This window comes from Myotis nattereri (assembly GCF_964212035.1).
Source record: "Myotis nattereri genome assembly, chromosome: 9".
Taxonomy (NCBI): domain Eukaryota; kingdom Metazoa; phylum Chordata; class Mammalia; order Chiroptera; family Vespertilionidae; genus Myotis; species Myotis nattereri.
This window is the reverse complement of record NC_138084.1, coordinates 1254301-1274113: the sequence shown is the minus strand read 5'-3', so window position 1 is coordinate 1274113 and position 19813 is coordinate 1254301. Positions and strand designations below refer to the sequence as shown.

The following is a 19813-nucleotide window of genomic DNA, read 5'->3' as shown; positions in this document are numbered from 1 at the left end:
CATTGGGTCCGCCCTCAGCCTGGGCGATGGGCGGGACTGCACCTGTCGCGCCGCCGGGGCTGTCGCGCTGTGCACCTGACCCAGGTGAGCCGCCCCGCCCCCGCGGTCGCGCGCGCCCCAGGCTTGGCAGCAGATGAGTGGCAGTCACGGCCCAGACCCACGGGGGTGAGTGGAGGTCGCCGACTCCCAGAAGTCGGACCCAGGCCCGGTGCTCGCGGAGCCAGGGGGACACCTTGCCCCAGGAGCCTCCGGGCGGGCGCGGTCCCGCAGGAAGCGGCTCGGAGTCGGGCTGGCTGCCCGCGTCGCCGGAAGCCCAAGCCCGTCCGCGCACCGGCCTCTCGGGCCTTCCCGCTGCGTCCGGCGCGAGCAGTGGCTTCCTAGTGAGCTTTGCGCAGGAGAGGGAGGGGGCGCCGGACCTCCACCAACGCCCCAAACCCGGACCTTAGACCTGAGACCTCCCAAGGCCCGGGAGAGGGGGGGACGGGGGGGGGGAGTTGGTGAGCGACCGGAGAAACGTGCAGGGGGCGCGGCGCACCGGTCGCCGGGCGGAGCTCCTGCCCTCCGCGCGCCCCCGCCCCGCGCGCTCCCGCCCTCTGCGCGCGGCTCCCGCACCTGGAGTGTGGGTCCTAAGTCCACCCCGGGGAGGCGGAGCGCGAGCTGTGGGGCGTGTGGCGGGGAGGACCGGGCTCCTGGGCCCGGGAGAGCAGGACGGAGCCCTCGGCCCGCGTGGCCACAGCCTCCGATGCACGCTCTTTGCTTCGGGAGAGACGCCGGGGCGCAGAGGGGCTGCGCTCCCCGCAGGAGGGGGAGACGATCAGAGACCCTGGGTGCTGAGCAGCGAAGCCGGCGGCGGGCAGGGGCTTAAGGGCGGAGGAGTCCGGGCTTTCCGCGAACCACGGCTGTGGAGCCAAAGGTGCTGGGGCGCAGGGGGCGCGCGTGGGTTCAGAAGGGCTGCTGGTGAGGGCGCCTGAGGCCACGTGGGTTTTTCCGCACCCCTTGGAGGGTGGGCCTGGGAGGCAAAGGAGGATGAGGTGGACTCTAGTAGAGGGAGCTGGTGGCAAGATGAGCACACGGTCGGGGGGACAGTCTGGCTGGAGCGTTGAAATCCCGCGAGGCAAGGGGTGGGGGGAACGGGACAGGGGTGGGGGGCACCCGGGGAGAGCTCAGCTCTGCTCTGCCCAGGGGCCTCACATCTACTAGCCTCCAGGCCACTGGCACCTGGAGGAGAGGCTAGGACAGCTGATCCCTCCAGCGGGCCCAGGCTCGGTTCTGTGGGACCCTCACCCAAGGTTCTTAGAGGCCACGGTGGGGTTGGCAGGGCTGGGCCAGGGTCAGATGAAGGGTGTACGAAACCTGATGCATTTAAGATGCTTCTCTGGTGGCCCCGCGTGGGTGAGGGTAGGGACACCTGCTGCTAGGCCCTGAGTCCCAGGTCAGCCTGGGGCCGCGGGCTGCCCCCCACCTGGCCTCTGCCAAGGCCCCTGTTGACTTCCTTGCCTGGAAAAGGGAGCACTGTTCCCCCACCCTCCCACTCCCCCACCCCTGTCCCCCACTCCCAGCCGGAAACCAAGGTCCACAGGATACCTCAGCCCACTTGTGAGTTTGGGGGCTACACTGGAGGGGACCAGAGAGCCCTGCTCAAGGCCCCATTGTTGGCAGAAGTTACTGTAGGACCCCTCCCCCACCAACAGGTCAGAGGTTAGAGCAGGGGTGGGCAAACTTTCTGACTCGAGGGCCACAATGGGTTCTTAAACTGGACCGGAGGCCGGAACAAAAGCATGGATGGAGTGTTTGTGTGAACTAATATAAATTCAAAGTAAACATCATTACATGAAAGGGTACGGTTTTTTTTTTTTTTTTTTAGTTTTATTCATTTCAAACGGGCCGCGGGCCGTAGTTTGCCCACGGCTGGTAGAGACACGGGGCTGCTCACTTGTGGGGAGGACTGGAGACTCGGCCACTGCCCTGGTGTGGTGTCTGTGAGGTCTGCAGGCAGCAAGCCACAGTGCCCAGGGGCCCTCCTGTGTGTGTGCAGGACGGCCCGACGGGGGTCTCCTCTCCAGGACCCTCACGTTGCCTGGCCCCAGCCTCTGCATCCTCCTGGCACCTCAGGCCTGGCCCCGGGAAGCAGTGCCCGGGCTGGGGCGGGCCCAGAGGAAGGAGCCCTTGACTCAGAGTTACAGGAAGAGCGGCAGGCGGGGCGGGCGGGGCCAACCCACTGCCCGCCCGCCTGGAGGGGTGGCGCCTGGGTGGGGTTTAGGGTTAGGAGAGGATGTGACTGCGCGGCCAGGAAGCTTCGGAAAAGTTCTGATTAAAATACACACACAAAGCCAGGTCCTCGCCCTTCTGGGCGATGGGTCCCCAGCAGCCAGTGGGACGGGGCCCGGGCCTGCCGAGCGGAGTTGCTCCCAAGCACAGGTCAATGACTTCCATGACCAGCGTTGCTAGCAGGACCGGAACCAGGTGACTGGGCGCCCTCCCCCCTCGGCCTGCTGCTCTGCGGGAGCCTGAATCCTCACCCTCTGAGGCCTCCCCGGCCTGAGGCCTGTCCTGGGTCAGGCCTGGCCGAGGGGAGGCCTGCAGCATGTGCCTGGGAGAGCGAGGGCCAACAGGAGGCTGCTGTGCGCCAAGGGGGTGGTTCATGTGCGTGGTGGGGACATGCAGGTGCTCCTGGCTGCGTCCCTGGCAGGAGCTGTGCCCGTGTGTGCCGGGTGTGCCCGTGTGTGCCGGGTGTGCCCACTGTGTGGGCCCCAGAGGGCTGGAGGGTGGGCAGTGTCCACGTGCGCACACGGGCTAAGGTGGGAGCTTAGTACAGGTGTGTGTGTGCAGCGGGGCGGGGGGGAGGAGGGTGTGCAGAGAGCCTGTGCAGAAGAGGGGTGTGAATGGGTGAGTGTGCAGGGCAGGCCCGCTCCTGGCCTCATGAGGGTGCCAGAGAGATGCCCACTGTTCCATCCTGGGCCATCACGGTGGCGGCCCTGGGGCAGGTGAAGGTGAGTCGAGGGCCCGGTGTGAGGGGCTCAGAGAGACTCTGTCCTGGTGTCTGGGTGCCCCGCTGCCATCCCAGAGGCAGCCAGTGCACAGCGCTGCTTGTGACCGAAGTTACATGTTAACTCGTCCTGTTCTTGTTTAACTTGCTCTCTGGGAATGGCGGCAGCCTCTGACCCATCCTGGCAGCCTGACTGACCCACCACAAAGACAGAGAGCGAGTCCTGCCAGCCCTGGGGTCCAGCCTGCTCAGCTGAGGAGCCGTGGAGCCAGGGGTGGCACCGTGCCCGGCTTGCTCGAGGAGGCCCTGGTCAGACCATGGCAGGTAGATGGGTCAGAGGGACGGGCACGGGCCCCGCTTTACCTCCAGCACCTCCCTGGCGCCAGGCTGCCATGTAGCCCAGACTCTGCTCCCCCGCCGCCAGGCTTGTGGGGGTGGGCGCTGCTGGGGGGCCCAGGGCGCGGGGGAGGGGGGCGGGCTGCTGGGCACGGCGCCATCAGGCAGTGGCTGTGTGCTCTGACCCCTGCTCGTGCTCAGTCCATTGATTTTAAGAAGAGAAGCTCAGGTCTCAGGAGGCGGAAAGGCTTGCCTGTGGTCAGCAGAGGGCCCTGGGACCCTGGCTCCCATCTCAGGTGGAAGGTGCTGGCACCCCCAGCACCCCAGTCCCCCAAACCACGGCGCCCACACTCAGTACAGCTCCCCAGTGGGGGCGGGCTGAGGCCTTGAGCCTGGGGCTCTCGTCCTGGGTGGATGAGCCGTCAGATGCTGGGGCCCCGTTCTCCATGGGACTCGCGGATGGACATGGTGTGACCACCAAGCAGCCCAGGCCACTGGCCGGCCTTGTGGTTCCTGGCCCTAAGACTGTCTGTGGACAAGGGGGGCCTGGTGTCCTGAGCGCGGCTAACCCCCTGGGTCCTCTCTCTGCAGGCGTCTGCGACAGGCCCCCCAATTTCCTCTCCCCTTCCGGAGACCAGACTCTGGGGCCTCCCCTGGGCAGTGTGGTCACGCTGAACTGCACGGCCTGGGTGGTCTCTGCACCCCAATGTCCCCTGCTCCCAGTCCGGTGGCTAAAGGACGGGCAGCTGCTGGGCAACGGCAGCCATTATGACCTTCATGAGGACTCCTGGTAAGAGACCACCCTGGACACCCATGGCCAGTGGCCTCTCTGACCTACACCCTGGTCTGTGACCACCTGGACATGGCTGGGGAGTGACCTCCCGGACATGACACGGCACAGTGCCCCTATGGACACAGACGGAGGGTCAATGACCGGAGGGACAGGCGGCCCCGTAGACACTCTGCACACCGCCTGGGACCATGGCTGCCAGCAGAGTCCTGAGGCCTGAAGGAGGCACTGGCCATTGGGCCACGCCTGGGATCGGAGCACCCCAGGACCCAGGCCCAGGATTAGGGTGGCTCACTAGACAGATCCATACCCACTCCAGGTTCTGCCGCTTCTCTTAGCTCATGGCCCATGGGCTGCCCAGGAGGCCACACCTGCAGGCTCTCGGCATCCCGGACAGGCGGGGCTCCGGGGGTCCCCCCGATGCTCTTGGGCCCCTGCTGAGAAGTTGGGGCCTGGTCTCCTCAGGGTCAAGGCCAACCTGTCAGAGGTGCTTGTATCCAGTGTCCTGGGGGTCAACCTGACCAGTGCTGAGGACTACGGGGCCTTCACCTGCTCCGTCCAGAACGTCAGCTCCGCTTCCTTCACGCTCTGGAGAGCTGGTGAGGGGGTACCCGGGTTGGGGATGGGGGGCGGGGGGCTGGGAGCCTAGAGGCTGGAGGGGGTGGTGAGGGGACAGGGGCTCAGGATGCAGCTCTGTCCCCAGCCCCAGCAGGCCACTTGGCCGCCGTGCTGGCCTCACTGCTGGTCCTGCTGGCCCTGCTCCTGGCCGCCCTGCTCTACCTGAAGTGCCGACTCAACGTGCAGCTCTGGTACCAAAATGCCTACGGGGAGGTGGAGATGAACGGTGCGTGGGCCACGGTGCGTGGGCGGACGGCCTGCCCGGGGTCAGCGCAGGGGGTGGCTTCCGAGGTGGGGAACAGGGACGCAGCGGCCATGCAGGGCTCCCGTGAGCACGCTGCGGAAGGAGGACTCCACGCGGGTCAGGAGGCCCCAGGGCCTGGGTCTGCTGCCCGGGTCCTGGTTCGAGGGCTCCCCTCGGCATCCTGTACTGGGGAGGGGCCGTGAGGAGAGGGTTAGGGGGCCCCAGGAGACAGCGCCTGGGGTGCAGGCCTGGGCCTGGACAGCGGCCGAGCTGACCCGCTGCCGTCCGCAGACGGGAAGCTCTACGACGCCTACGTCTCCTACAGCGACAGCCCCGACGATCGCAAGTTCGTGAACTTCATCCTGAAGCCGCAGCTGGAACGGTGTCGGGGCTACAAGCTCTTCCTGGACGACCGCGACCTCCTGCCGCGGGCAGGTGCGGGGCGCGCTCGGTTCCCGCCCCGGACCCAGGCCCCGCCCTACGCTGCCTGTCCCCCGCCCCCGCCCCCCTTCCTTAACCCAGGCCCCGCCCCTCCACCCCCTTCCTTAACCCAGGCCCCGCCCCTCCCCCTTCCTTAACCCAGGCCCCGCCCCTCCACCCCCTTCCTTAACCCAGGCCCCGCCCCTCCACCCCCTTCCTTAACCCAGGCCCCGCCCCTCCCCCTTCCTTAACCCAGGCCCCGCCCCTCCACCCCCTTCCTTAACCCAGGCCCCGCCCCTCCACCCCCTTCCTTAACCCAGGCCCCGCCCCTCCCCCTTCCTTAACCCAGGCCCCGCCCCTCCACCCCCTTCCTTAACCCAGGCCCCGCCCCTCCACCCCTTCCTTAACCCAGGCCCCGCCCCCCGCCCCCCTTCCTTAACCCGGGCCCTCCACCCCCTTCCTTAACCTGGGGGCCCCGCCCCTCCCGGGCTCCTGGCCCCGCCCCCTCCCGGGGCCCCGCCCGCCTCGCCTCGGGCGCGCTCTGCCCGCGGTGGTCCCAGCCGCTCCCCGCTCTCCGGTCCCCGCAGAGCCCTCCGCCGACCTCCTGGTGAACCTGAGCCGCTGCCGTCGCCTCATCGTGGTGTTGTCAGACGCCTTCCTGGGGCGGCCCTGGTGCAGCCACAGCTTCCGGTGGGTCCCGCGCTGGGGGGCGGGGCGGGGGTGGGGGGTGGCCCGGTGCGACCTGCTGACGGCCCCGCGCCCGCAGGGAGGGCCTGTGCCGGCTGCTGGAGCTCACGCGCCGACCCATCTTCATCACCTTCGACGGCCAGCGGCGCGACCGCGCGCACCCCGCGCTGCACCTGCTGCACCAGCACCGCCACCTGGTGACCCTGCTGCGCTGGCGGCCCGGCTCCGTGGTGCGGAGAGAGGGGGCGGGGCTCCGTGGTGCGAGAGAGGGGGCGGGGCTCCGTGGTGCGGAGAGAGGGGGCGGGGCTCCGTGGTGCGGAGAGGGGGGGCGGGGCTCCGTGGCCGCTGCCCCAGGGGCCTCCTGTGAGGTTTCGGGCGCCAGTGAACACGCCGCGGGTGTGTTGTTGGGGGCCCTGGGCCGGCGCCTCCAGTGTCTGCATCGCCCATGAGTTCCCACCCGCTAAGCGCGTCCCCGCCTTGGCCCCCAGACGCCTTCCTCCGATTTTTGGAAAGAGCTACAGCTGGCGCTGCCGCGGAAGGTGCAGTACAGAGCGATGGAGGGAGACCCCCAGACGCGGCTGCAGGATGACAAGGACCCCATGCTGATCGTGCGGGGCCACGTCCCCGAGGGCCAGGCCCTGGACCCCGAGCTGGACCCTGACCCCGAGGGGGACCTGGGTATGTGCACCCAGCCCCACCCCAACCCTGGGACACCCAGGGGGCTGCACAGGGCTGAGGGGCCCAGGTGGGGGGACTCGTCCCTGCCCTCTGGGGATGGGCTGGACCCCCCAGGACCCCCTCCCCTCACGGCTTCTTTCTCAGAGGCGCTTGGGCCTGAGGCCTGGCCAGCGCCTCCTGGACCTCCAATGTCACTACTCGGGAGGGTGAGCAGGGAGCGTGGGCTTCAGGCCTGGTGGTACCCCCAGGTGTCCGCGGGCCTGTCTTTGGGGAGCCGTCAGCTGCGCCGCACGCAAGCAGGGCCTCGCTGGGAGAGGGCCGGGGCAGCGAGGTGGACGTCTCGGACCTTGGCTCCCGGAACTACAGCGCCCGCACGGACTTCTACTGCCTGGTGTCCAAGGACGACATGTAGCCGCCCCTCCCCTACCCCCTGGGAGCCGGACCTGGAGCCCCTGGGGGCGGGGGTGGCCCCAGTGCCCCTCCTTGTGCCAGAAAATAAAGTCCTTTTGGACCCTACCTCTGCCTTGTCCTGTCCTGTCCTGGGCAGGAAGGGGGGGGGTGCACTGTGTTGGGTGGGGCACCTCTTCCATCTCTGGCTCCCCAGGGCCCCCGATGCCTCCCTTTTTTCATCCCTGTGGCCTCACAGTCACCAAATCGGGCTGTCCACTCCCACCCTCCCTCTCTCCCTCCTCCCAACCCTCCCCCTCTCCATCCTTCCCACCCTCCCCCTCTCCCTCCTCCCAACCCTCCCCCTCTCCCTCCTCCCAACCCTCCCCCTCTCCCTCCTCCCAACCCTCCCCCTCTCCATCCTTCCCACCCTCCCCCTCTCCATCCTTCCCACCCTCCCTCTCTCCCTCCTCCCAACCCTCCCCCTCTCCATCCTTCCCACCCTCCCCCTCTCCCTCCTCCCAACCCTTCCCCTCTCCATCCTTCCCACCCTCCCCCTCTCCATCCTTCCCACCCCCCCTCTCTCCCTCCTGCGCCAGCTCAGGGATGTCTTGCCGGAGCCTCCTTGGGTCCCCCTGCGTGGGGCAGTGTGGAGTCCCCAGTCCCCTCGGATGCAGACGGATCCCGAGAAGTCAGGCCCCTCAGAGGCTGGGGTGCTGAGCTTTGCGGAAGGAGCCCTTTGTTGTGAAAATATTAGTGGGAGCTTCATAACCAAGGGGCCCGGCTCAGTGAGATGGGGGAGGGTCCCAGCCTCAGATGGACAGCTCAAGAGTCCCTGGTCAGGGTACCCCCAGCCCCAAGGGAGGCAGGGCAAAGAGAGGTGTTGGGTGCCTTTGCCGCACGAATGGTCCCCAGCTCTGCTGGTCCCTGCGCCTCAGAGGGCCCTGAGGCCTCAGCTGCCTACCCCATCTCCTCCGCTGCTGGCCAGCTCTCCTCCCTGGCGTGGAGAGGCCTGTGTGCGAGCCCAGGGCAGGCCTGGCTGTGTTTGGGGGCACTGGAGTCCCCCAGGGGTGAGACCAGCTAAAGAAGCATGTGGGTCTGGCTACAGTGGCTCAGCGTGAACCAGGAGGTCACGGTTCGGTTCCGGCCGGGGCGCATGCCCAGGTTGCAGGCTCCATCCCCTGTAGGGGGCGTTCAGGAGGCAGCCAGTCAATGGTTCTCTGGCATCATTGATGTTTCTATCTCCCTCTCCCTCTCCCTTCCTCTCTGAAACCAATAAAAACACATTTTTTAAACAAGAAGACGCGTGCGGGCCTGGCTGCTGTCTTCACGACCACCTTTATTTTCAGCGCTGGCTGCCCTGAGGCACTGCCCGCCATGGGCAGCCCCGCCTCTGCCAGTGTGGCCTGGTCCCCACCCCATGCACCAGAGCAGCCTCAAGCCCTGCCCACTCCCTGCCCTGCGGAAGCCTCGTCCCCAGCTGCAAGCCCCCGTCCCCTGTCCTCTCCCTGGTGGCCCAGGCCTTTCCCAGTTGCACTCGGGGCTCCAGCGAGCAGCCCTGGGCCACCTGTCTTCTCCTCCAGGCGGCCCCCCAGCAGCAGGGGCTGGGCCCGGCCTCTGGAGCCTGGGCCGAGTCGCGTCCTCCTCCTCCGGGAAGGCCTCGCCTAGGGGCCCAGGAAGTCCTCCTTCCGATAGCCCTTCTGCAATCAGGCGGGGGTGCGAGTGAGGGGGTGCCGGCCGCCCTGCACCCACGCCACCCTCCCCGGGTGCTGGGGGGGGACCCCGTGCCCTTGGCCTCCAATTCCACCCCCGTCTCCGAGCCCCGCCCCGTGGCCTGCCCGCCCCGATGCCAGAACCTACTGCCCGGAAGTCTCGGTGGAGCTTGTTGTACTGCCACAGGTTGGCCAAGAGGCTGGAGGCTGCCCGGGAGGACTTCTCGCTGTCGGGGCTGGGGGATGAGGGCAGGGGTCAGCGAGGGACAGGCTCAGCCAGAAGGCGGGGGGTGAGGGGGGCCCGGGGGGCGCTCACCTGTCACGCTTCTTCTTGATGAAGACGAGCTTGCGGAGCCCGTCAAAGTACAGCAGGTCCCGGGCGGCGATGGGACTGGCCACCACCAGGTTGTTGAGCACCGCGATGATGTTCACCAGCACGTCCGCCGGCGGGCACTTCTCGCCCACGCTGCCCGGCAGCTTCTCGATCAGGTGACTCACCACCTTGGTGGCTGCGGGAGACCGGCAGGCAGGTCAGTGTCAGCCCCACTCCCAGCCCATCTGCCCGCCAGCCCGCCAGCAGCCAGCCCGGCGGGGGCAGAGCCCACGGGGTGGGCGAGTGCAGAGCCGGATGGGCGCAGACTCACACATCTCGTCCTTGTTCCTGGCGTTCCGGGACAGGTTTCGGATGAGGCCGGTCAGTGAGCGCAGCTGGTGGTGGTCGGCCGTGCGGACGCGGTCCAACAGCGGGTTCAGGATGCGCTCCTGCTCCAGGGCCAGGCGGCTGAGCACGCCCGCCCACTGCAGGCGGGAGAGGGGCTGGTGGGTGCAGGTGAAGGCACCAGCGGCCCCTTGGCATCCCCGCAGCCGACCCCTGGGGAAACTGAGGCAGGGCTGCCGGGACCTCACCAGGCGGGCTCCCCTGGACTTAGACCTGCTGGGCAGCTCCCCTCGGACCCAGTGCAGCATCCCGGACACCCCCTCCTTCTGGTCCCTCCTGCCCAGCTCCGAGGCTGCCTTCCCTCCCTCCCTGGGTCGTTCTGGCCCATCCACAAGTTTGCATCCTTCCCCCTGTCACTGTCCCTCCCCCAACAGACTGTCAACTCCCGGAGAGCAGGCTCTCACACCCCGTGCCCCTACCCCCCGCCCCCGTGCGTCCCCTGCGCGTGGCCAGGCCTGGGTCCGGTCCGCCCGGGGCGCTGCTCGCGGCCTCACCCTGCGGTCGCCGGCGGTGATGTTCTGCAGGGCCCCGGCGGCCGCCTCCGTGGTGTGCCGGTTGAGCTCGCAGCGCTGCAGGAGGCGGTTGTACAGGCCCACGATCTGGGGGCTCCACAGCCACTCGAGGCCCTTGGGGTCCTTGGACACCTCGGCGAAGGTGAGTGCGTCGGCAGTGATGGGCAGCTGGGCGGCGGGCACAGAGGTCAGCCAGGGTCAGGCCAGGCCCCTGCTCCCGCCAGCCCAGGCCCGAGCCCACCTCTCGCAGCCGCCGGCTCTGAGGCGTGAAGCAGCCCACCACCTCGCTGGGCGGCGCCCCGGCCACGTCCCTGCGGCCCCGGCCCTCGAGGCGCTGCAAGGCTGACGGCGGCATCTCGTCGTACAGGCGGTAGGACAGGTTCCTCAGCACGCACACAGCGTTCTCCACGCTCTGAGGGGCGGACTGTGGTCAGAACCGGCTGGCCCTCCCCACTCCACCGGCCGCCCTCCCCACCGGCCACCCCTCACCTTGTCCTCGCACTTGCCCACGTCCAGGGCCTGGTTGATGTAGGTGACCAGGGCGTCCACCAGCCCGTGGCACTCACGCATCTTCTGGCGAGTGGCCTGGGAGGCCGAGCTGAGGTTCCTGCGGGTGGAGGCAGATCAGAGACCCCCCCAGGGACCCCGGGAGGAGCCCACCCCAAGGAGACCTGAGCCCGAGGGCTAAAATCCTTAGTGCCCGCCCCCTTCTCCCCCTGCACTGGGCCCCTCGGCACCTCCTGCCCCTGGTCCCTGGTCCCACTGCATCCCCCTCCCCTCCTAGGAATGTCAGATCAGATGCCTGATTTAATAAAACCTGAGCCTGCAGGCCCAGAGTCCACTGACATCACACCTGGCAGCCACAGCTGGCACCGGACCCACTGCGCCAGCACCTCTGTCTTTTGGTTTTTAAATATAATTTTACTGATTTCAGAGAGGAAGGGAGAGGGAGAGAGAAACATCAATGATGAGAATCATGGATCGCCTGCCTCCTGCACGCCCCACACTGGGGATGGAGCCTGCAACCTGGGCATGTGCCCTGACCGGGAATCGAGCCCTGACCTCCTGGTTCATAGGTCGATGCTCAACCACTGAGCCACACTGGCTGCCTCAGCACCTGTGTCTTGCTTGGTTGACTGCTTCTCTGCCTCCTCGTTCAGCCCTCCCAGCACCCACTCTCACTGGCATCCTGGCATCCTCTCCTACCCCGCTCCTGGGTGCCCCTGAGGAAGCCCCGCCCCCCGCGCCCCTGGGGAAGCCCCGCCCCGCGCCCCTGGGAAAGCCCCGCCCCGCGCCCCTGAGGAAGCCGCGCCCCCCGCCCCTGGGGAAGCCCCGCCCCGCGCCTGGGAAGCCCCGCCCCCGCCCCGGGAAGCCACGCCCCTGAGGAAGCCCCGCCCCCTCCCCCGGGAAGCCCCTCCCTGGGAAGCCCCGCCCCTCCCCTGAGAAGCCCCGCCCCCACCTGAGGAAGCCCCGCCCTGGGAAGCCCCGCCCCCTCCCCTGGGAAGCCCCGCCCCGCACCTGGGGAAGCCCCGCCCCCGCACCTGAGGAAGCCCGTGGCGTTGTAGAAGATCTCAGCCTCGGAGGCATTCTGCTGGATGAGGGGTGGCCCCCCGGCCCCCGAGAGGGGGCTCAGCACCAGGTCTGTGAGCTGCTCCAGCGTGTCCCGGGCCAGGCGGTCCTTCAGGTGGTCGCTGGAGGACAGGTTCCACAGGATGCCTGGGCGGGGAGGCCGAGGCCTGGTCAGGGGCGCCCGCCACCCTCTGGCTCTCCCGGGGAGGGTGGGAGGAAGCGTGTAACCTCTCCCGGGGCTGCGCCTGGGCCCGGGGTGGGGAGCCTCCCTGCGCGCCCCCTGGGGACAGCTGGCGTGCGGCCTGGGGACCTGGCCCTGGGCACTGGAGACCCGCCCCAGGGTAGCCACGGGACCAGAGGTGGGACAGGGCGGGCAGCCGGAGACGGGACAGGAGGACACAGGCAGAGGGGTCGCCGCGCCCGGCACCTGTGACGTTCTTGCGCAGCTCGTCGTCCTGCTCGCGCAGCGTCCGCAGCAGCTCGAAGATGCCGTTCTCCTCCACCAGGGCCAGCTTGTTGTCCGCGTTGTCGTAGATGAGGTTGCGCATGGCGCCCGTGGCGTGGCGCTGCACCTCCTGGTTGGCGTGGTTGAAGAGCTTCACCAGCCGGGGCACGGCCTGAAGACTGCGGGCCTGCAGGCACAGCACGCACTGTTAGCCCACGTGTGCACACTGTAAGGCGTGTGCACAGGTGTGCAGAGGCATACAAAGCTGTGCAGGCGTGTGCAGAGGTGTGCAGGCGTGTGCAGATGTGTGCAGAGGTATGCAGGCATGTAAGAGGTGTGCAGGAGTGTGCAGAGGTGTGCAGGTGTGCAGGGGGATACAGAATGCAGGTATAGGCAGGTGTGTGCAGGTGTGTAGAGGTGTGCTGACGAATGCAGGTGTATACAGGTGTGTGCAGAGGTGTGCAGTGTATGCAGACATACGCAAACCACTCCCTCCTGCTCCTCCTCTGCTGAGGAGACTCTGGCAAATGAAGCCAGCACAGTCCACTGGGGTCAGGGAGGGTGGTCATGAACCAGAGGTCAGGGTGGGTAGTCAGGGGCCACAGGTCAGGGAGGGTGGTCAGGGGCCACAGGTCCGGGAGGGTGGTCAGGGGCCCCAGGTCAGAGAGGGTGATCAGGGGCCACAGGTCAGGGAGGGTAGTCAGGGGCCACAGGTCAGGGAGGGTAGTCAGGGGCCAGAGGTCAGGGAGGGTGGTCAGGGGACACAGGTCAGAGAGGGTGGTCAGGGGACACAGGTCAGGGAGGGTGGTCAGGGGACACAGGTCAGAGAGGGTGGTCAGGGGACAGAGGTCAGGGAGGGTGGTCAGGGGCCACAGGTCAGGGAGGGTGGTCAGGGGCCACAGGTCAGGGAGGGTGGTCAGGGGACACAGGTCAGGGAGGGTGGTCAGGGGCCAGAGGACAAGGAGGGTGGGGTCACAGGGGTGTCACAGGGCAGTCACCTGCTTCTTGGCCGCCGCATCGCTGTAGCACTTGTGCTGGATGTAGGCTGCGCCCAGCACCTGCAGGTTGGGGTCTGAGGCCATGAGGTACTTCACTGCCGATGGCAAGTCAATGTCGTCGAAGCTGCAGAGACAAGGGTCCAGGGTCAGGCTGAGCTGAGGATGGCGGGGCCAAGGCAGCCGCCCCCTCCAGGCCAGGCCTGCTCACCCGCTGCTGAGCCGCTGCAGAGCGCGCTGGCCGCCGTAGCTGTCCAGCCCGCGCACGTCGGGCAGGTGGCCCGCGTCGCCCAGGCTGAGGCTGAGGCTGCGCACGGACGGCGCTCGGGCCACGGGCTCCAGGACGCCGGGCACGGCGCCCGCCCCCACGCGGCTGCGGTGGCTGCTCTGGAACCGCTGCAGCGTCCGCATGGCCGGGGCGCGGATAGTCCGGCTGGGCGGGCCGTCGGCGGCCTCGGGCCAGTCCAGGCCCCCTGCCCGCCCGGAGCTGGCGCTGGCGCTGGCGCTGGCCTGGCGCTCATAGGCGAAGGCCCTGTAGGCGGCGGCGGCCGCGGGCTCCAGCTGCTCCGACAGCACGCTGCAGTGGTCGTCCAGGCCCCCGGGCCCCAGCCGCAGCGAGCGGAGGGACAAGGTGTCGTAGTCCACCCGGCCGCCCCCCCCACCACGCTCGTGGTAGGACATGGGCCGGGGGGGCATGGGTGCGGCGGGCAGGGCTCCCCCGTACCCCACGGCCCCAAAGGCGCTGCCCCCGTTGTGGGCAGAGCTCAGCCTCCGACTGCAGCTCAGGTCCACGGCCGAGCGGGAGGACCAGGTGGCCGGGCTATAGGCGGGCTTGGCGATCGGCCGGAAGGTCTGTGGGCAGGATGGGGACGGCCGTGAGTGGGGGCCAGGCTCTCCCTGACCCTGGGGACCACAGCCGCCCCCAGAGCCTCCCCCATGTGACCGCAGAGCCCAGACTCTCCAGGCTGGCGCGGGTGTCACTCACCGAGGTGCTGTCCCCACTCAGGCCCTGGGAGCGGGAGCTGAAGCCGGCCTGCAGGGTGTGGTACTGGCCCCGGGACGCGCCTGTGGACAAGGGCTGTAGTAGCTTGGCCCGGCTCACGGCCTCCGGCCTCCCCTCCTGCACCCTGGGACCCACTGGGGGGTGTTGATGGGGGTGTCTTGACTCTGGTTCCTGCCATCTGTCTCCACTGACGCCAGCCCTGGTGGTCCCTCTCCCACAGCCCCCCTCGCCTCCAGCTGTGCTGGGGGGACAGACATGCTCACCCCATGACCTCCCAGTCCCCTGGGCAGTGAGCCCGGGACTCCTGCATCAGCTCTCCAATCTGCAGGGCTCAGGGCCTGGCCCCCTCCTCCAGGCAGCCACACTGACCTCCTGCAAGCCGGTCCTGGGCTCTGGTCAATAGGGGTGAGGCTTTGCTCACACAGTCTCCCTGGACCAGTCTGGCCTGAGGTGCATTCCCCTGTCCCACCTGGCAGAGCCACACCCGCCCCGTCCGACACACTGACTGAGGGCACTGGCGCCAGCCCGACTCCACAGCGAGTGGACAGACCGGTGGGTGGGTGGGTGGGTGGGTGGCGGAGGGAGGGTGGAGAGACAGGAGACAGACCCATGTGAGGATGGACAGACAGACTGAGGGTGACGGCATAGCTAAGCCTGGAGGATGGAGGGTGGGAAGGATGGTGAGCAGGCAGCTGGGTAGCAGACGGCGGGGGGTGGAGGGGAGCAGACAGATGGGTGGGGTGTGGGTGGTCAGATGGGTGGGTGGGTGGGCAGATGATGGGGACATAGGCAGAGCAGAGAGACAGACCAGGCTGGGTGGGTGCCTGGGTGATGTGAGGAGCAGGGACTTTTGACCGGAAGGTGCTGCCTGGGGGGTCAGCCTCTGCCAGGGTCCCTGCTGGGGCCACACCTGTGGGTGAAGAGTCTCATCTGCCCAGAGGACTCAGGGTGGTGAAGGGAGGGCCTGCCTTCCGGATTGCCCAGACCCGCCCTGGTTAATGAGGCTTCTAGGCAGGAGCTATTAACTCCTTGACGCTAGTGAGGCTCAGCCTGGGGGGGCACGCCCCCACCCCAAATTATAATCCTCCTGCTCCTAATTGGCAGGGCAGCCAGGGTGTTAATTAACTGCTCCCTGTGCCATCCTCCGCCCTCTGACCCCTGGGCACCAACTAGGCCACCATTGAGGATGAGGCTGGAGGATAGGGGAGGAAGGACCTGGGAACCCAGGCTGCCTGTGGCCCCTATGCTGGGGACCGGGGTCTCCGCCCTGCACATCCTGGGAGGTTCATCTTACTGTCTAACTGGTCCCAGTTGCTGTGGCTCAGTGAGGAGGTCATGGCATTAGCATTCATGCAGGCACACACACTCACATCACATGGATGCATACACATCCATGGACACACTCACATCACACGGATGCACACACATCCATGGACACACTCATATCACATGGGACACACACATCCATGGACACACTCACATCACACGGATGCACACATATCCGTGGACACACTCATATCATATGGGAAGGACACACATCCATGGACACACGTTCACAGGGTACACACACACACACACACACACGGGTGGAACCAGGATTCCTGCACAGGGCAGGCTGCCTGGCACCGGGGCCCCCCACCCTCTGTTCTCATGGAGAGTATCTGGGTCACTCCAGGGGCCTCCCCTGCAATCCCGCAGGGGCCCTGCTCAGACCAGCAGGCGGTGGCTCCCGTCCAGGATTCCCAGACCTGCTGGGAATGTTTCTGCTTCGGTTTGTCTGCTCCTTCCCGTGGGGCATGGGGGTGGGGAGGGGGCTGGAGTCTCTCTCCTGGGGCTGCCCTGTGTCTGCCTGTGTCTGGGACCATGTGTGAGCCTGTCATGGGGAAGGGACGTGTGTACGTTCTGGGTTTGCCCCGAGACGGGCCTGGCTGGCTCGCCATGTGCTGCTCTTCCTGTGGGCCGGCCCCCCAGGGGCTCAGGGCTGAGGGCAGTTGGGCCCCCCACCAGGCTCGGCGGGAGGACCCGGGGTCCCAGTCGGTGTTGGGAGGCCCCACCCATGGCTTCTCCCACGCCCGCCAGGGCGGGGCGGGTGACTCAGGGCAGGCCTCAGTGAGTCAGGGAGCTGAACCCTGAGCCAGCCCCATGCAGGCCTCTGGCCCTGGCACCACTCCGCCCGCCGCTGCGGCCTCTGCGCCTCCACCGCCCGGCGCCCACCCTGCCGGCCCCCGCCTACCTCGGGCCGCCCTGGCGACCCCATCGGGCTCGGTGGTCCCGTTGTGCCGGGGCTGCTGGCCCAGCTGCAGGAGGCGGGCGCGGACCTGCTCCTGAACGCGGGCGGCTCGCAGGCGCTCGGCCTCCGGACCCTCGGCGCCCCGGCGGTCCAGCTGCAGGTCCGAGGGCAGCGCCAGGGAGCACACCCCGGCCTCGGGCTGCAGGGCCGACAGCAGGAAGTTACCGTCCTGCATGGCGGCGGGCGCGGCGCTGGGTCTGCCAGGCCTGGGCCGCCGAGGCCGCCTCCAGCCTGAACTGTCTTCAGTCTCGTCCCGGGCCGCCCTGTCCCTGAAGTCCCCTCCCCGCTGGCCTCACCCAGAGCCGCGGGAGACAGATGCCCGCCCAGCCCAGCTCGCAGGGGGCGGGGACACCTGGCCAGGTGGGAGGGAGGGGCCGCGCCTGCTTCGGGCGGAATTCGGGCGGAAGAACCGGCCTCTGGTGGCCCCGGTCCCGGCCTCTGGTGGCCCCGGTCCCGGCCTGGCCGCCCCTCCTCCAGCCCATCCCTGGCCGGGCCCAGATTTGTTCCCTCCGTGAAGGCCCTCCAGGCCTGGGGTGGCGTGGGCTCACTGGGCCCCACTGTGCCATGGCCCGCCGCCTCCAGGAGCCTGCGGGGCGCTGTCCCTCCCTGGGGGTGGGGGTGGGCCCAGGCAGGGGTTGGCATTAAGAGTCACCATTAGGGCCAGGGTCAGTGCTGAGGGTCGGGCTGAGGATAAAGGGCTTAAGCGGGGCTTTAGGGTGGGAGGGGCCTGGGAGCCTGGTTGCCATCCTTGGCGCCTGCGAGGCCCCGGAAGCTCGCCTAGGGTATGGCAACTCCAGACCTCGGTCCCCAGATGCTGGAAGTCACCTTCCCCCTCCCCCCAACACTCTGCAGAGGCCTCAGGGCCGGCTGGGCCCTCGGGCCCCCTTCCAGGCTCCTGCCACCCAGGCTATGGGGGTGGGAAGCCATTTCCAACCCATGAGTCAGGGCAGTGATGCGACGAGCAGGAGCAGGCGGGGCTGCCCCAGGGGGCTGACTCAGAGGGGCCCTCCTCCCAGCCTCCTGTGCAGAATCCAGGAGTCCCACAGAGCCCCAACCCAGAGGTGTTGGAGAGGTGGGGGGAGGCCCTGAGGGTCCCCCTGAGTCCCTCCCCAGCTGGACCAGTGTCTCTAAGGCCGCCTGCCTGGGAGGCCTGGCTTGGACCCAGCAGAGGCCCCTGGTACCCTGAGTGAGGCTGGGGGGAGGGGGGAGCTCACGTACCTCCTGGTTCTCCTGGCACAGTCCTGGGGGACCCCTCTAACGAAGAGCCTCTCTCCCTCGAGCCTGCTCCTGCCCTCGGCCCTCTCTTCCATGGTAGAACCCCCCCCCCCCCTCCACTGCCTTAATCTGCAAGGGGTCCTGGCAGGGACTGGGTGCCAGATGGGAATGGTGCCTGGGGCAGAGCCTGGGGGGACCAGCGGGAGGTCAGTGTGTGTGGGGGGCCGGGATTGGTCAGAGGGTGGGGGGCGGTACAGAGGGTCCCTGGAAAGGTCAGGGCGGAGGCTGGGGTGGGGACCTACCCTGGTGGTGGTCGGGACGCTGCGGGGCCCTCGGCTCATCCTGGCGGCTGCTGCTGGCTGAGGGGTCCCCGGCTCCGTCCCAGGCCCAGCGAGCTCGTCCGGGGAGGCCTCTCACTGCAGGACCCAGTGTGGGGGCACAGAGGGCGGGGTGGGAACGCCCGCACACCCAGCTCATCAGACCGGTTGCTTCCCGGGGAGACGTGTTTTGTGTGGAAAATCCTGGGAGACAAGTTTGTGCGGCGCCGAGCGCACCTGGAGGCGCACGCACGCCCGGACACGGCCAGGCCCGCCCTCCGCGGGGGTCCAGCCGGTCTCCCTGGGCCCTGGCGGCCAGGCCTGGCCCAGGGCTGGGGCAGGTTCCGGGCGGAGGTCTGGCAGGCTTGAGAGGAGAGGCTTGGGTGGACGGGGCTCTGGTGGGGTCCCTGCCACGGGCGGGAGAGGGGGTGCCGGTGGGGGTGGCCCCATTTTCAACACTCGGCAGGGCCCCGGGGCCAGTTCGGTGAAGCTCCCGCTCTCTTGGCAGGGAGGGGCCCGTGGAGCCCTGGTTACCATCTGTGGTGCTTCGGTGCCCAAAGCTGAAAGGAGACCCCCTGAGGACATGTGACCCCCCCAACCATGGGACCTCGAGCCTCTGACTGGGGTCTCCGGAGAGCCTGGGGTCACTTTTTCTAATTGCTGCAGGGCCAGTGGGGCTGGCCATGGCCTGGACCTGCCCCCACTGCTCTCACCCCAGGCTGGAGCCCCTCCGACCCTGGACCAGCCCAGTTCCGTCCTCCGCTCCCCAGACCCAGGGTGTGGGGTGAGCACAGGGGGCACGGTGGCTCCGGAGGAGGCAGGTCTGTGGCAGAGGGAGGATTCACCCGGAAGCTTGGAGACAGCCAGTGCGGGCCACTGTGGGCCAGACTCCATGGTCTGCATTTAATCCCTCCCTGGGCCTTTGATGCAGCATCAGGGCGCGAACCTGGAACCTGAGGGCCTGGAAGGGTGAGTGACTCTTACTGGGGAGGCGGAGGCTGGGGGCGCTGGGCAGGGGGAGCTCAGGGGAGGCCCGATGGGGGCAGGTTAGCCCTGACACCCCTTTATCTGACGGCAGAAAGGATGGGCTGGGGCGCCTACTAAAGTGGGGACTCCCAGCGACTGTCACACCGTCCCTGAAAGAGGAGTTGGGGAAAGAGAATGGGGAATGGGGGGCGGGGGGGATGAGAAGCCTCAGGGCCTAGAGCCGGAATGGGGTGGTGGAGGAGGACCCTAGAGCTGCTTGGTGACTTGAAGCTGGGGGAGGGGCACAGAGGGCGCCCTGCCCCTTCCCACGGTGGGGAGCCCGAAGGGGGTTGTTAGGAGCAGAGGTGGGGAGGAAAGCTTGAAGATATTAACAGCAAAATAATGCGTATTCAGAACAAAATTCAGGAGCGCGCAGGCGCACAGAGAAGCAGCGCAGGTGGGGGTGGGCTCAGCCTGCAGGTGGGGCGGGGCCAGCGCAGCCCTGAATGAGCTGCCGGACGGGGTTTGGGGCGCAGCTTGCCCTCCAGGCCCCCAGAGGTGCGGCATCTGCTGCCTCTGGGCCCCGACTCTGGGAATCCGGGCGCTTTGTGCCGCACCCACGCTCCCAAACCTTCCGGACTTCCCGCCTCCTTGCTGGTTTGGGCTCCCTCCAAGGCCAGCCCAGTCCCTGCCTTCTTCAGGGAGCCTACCTGGATTTCGCCCCGGCCCCCCCTAACTCGCGGTGACCCTGGGTGGGGCCCCCTGACCTGGCATCCTCGGGGGGGGGCCCTCCTTCCACCTTGTGTCTTTGGTGTGGAAGGTACTTGAAAGGTACCGGCCCTAATAGGCCCCAGGTGGTACCTTCATCCACTCCCACCCCCACCCGCCCACCTGTCACTCATCCTGAGCACCGGCTCATCGCTGG

General features: G+C 68.1%; 2 protein-coding genes across 4 annotated transcripts; one reads left to right on the top strand and one right to left on the bottom strand.

Annotated features, from left to right (window-relative positions):
• Positions 1-119: 119 nt before the first annotated feature.
• Positions 120-7274, top strand: SIGIRR (single Ig and TIR domain containing). 3 transcript variants are annotated; one of them, XM_081099618.1, is made up of 10 exons: positions 120-165; positions 3155-3310; positions 3914-4112; positions 4578-4711; positions 4816-4956; positions 5266-5409; positions 5982-6084; positions 6161-6311; positions 6570-6759; positions 7008-7274. In XM_081099618.1, the coding sequence occupies exons 2-10, from the start codon at positions 3304-3306 to the stop codon at positions 7169-7171; spliced, it is 1233 nt and encodes a 410-aa protein (XP_080955744.1). In that variant the 5' UTR covers positions 120-165; positions 3155-3303; the 3' UTR covers positions 7172-7274. The 3 variants fall into 3 exon arrangements, with proteins under 3 accessions (XP_080955744.1, XP_080955743.1, XP_080955742.1); XM_081099617.1 differs by lacking the exon at positions 120-165 and adding an exon at positions 640-913; XM_081099616.1 differs by lacking the exon at positions 120-165 and adding an exon at positions 2292-2463.
• Positions 7275-8466: 1192 nt separating this feature from the next.
• On the bottom strand, positions 8467-17951 carry PKP3 (plakophilin 3). Its single transcript, XM_081099495.1, has 14 exons — positions 17908-17951; positions 16334-16529; positions 14083-14162; positions 13309-13949; positions 13101-13224; positions 12085-12289; positions 11630-11804; positions 10578-10695; positions 10330-10500; positions 10071-10256; positions 9503-9656; positions 9175-9367; positions 9007-9094; positions 8467-8846 (listed from the first exon to the last, which is right to left on the bottom strand). Exons 1-14 carry the CDS (start codon positions 17944-17946, stop codon positions 8811-8813), a joined length of 2406 nt encoding a protein of 801 aa, XP_080955621.1. The 5' UTR covers positions 17947-17951; the 3' UTR covers positions 8467-8810.
• Between the last annotated feature and the right edge of the window lie 1862 nt (positions 17952-19813).

Bases quoted from the DNA above. Each gene is read 5' to 3' on its own strand.
- PKP3 (XM_081099495.1), bottom strand. From the start codon at position 17,946: ATGAGCCGAGGGCCCCGCAGCGTCCCGACCACCACCAGG. The intron at 12,290-13,100 runs GTGACTGCCCTG...CTGTGCCTGCAG, and splicing joins ATGCGGCGGCCAAGAAGCAG to GCCCGCAGTCTTCAGGCCGT. The intron at 10,696-11,629 runs GTGCGGGGGCGG...CTCCACCCGCAG, and splicing joins AACGCCACGGGCTTCCTCAG to GAACCTCAGCTCGGCCTCCC.
- SIGIRR (XM_081099618.1), top strand. The intron at 4,957-5,265 runs GTGCGTGGGCCA...TGCCGTCCGCAG, and splicing joins CGGGGAGGTGGAGATGAACG to ACGGGAAGCTCTACGACGCC. The intron at 6,760-7,007 runs GTATGTGCACCC...TGGTACCCCCAG, and splicing joins TGACCCCGAGGGGGACCTGG to GTGTCCGCGGGCCTGTCTTT.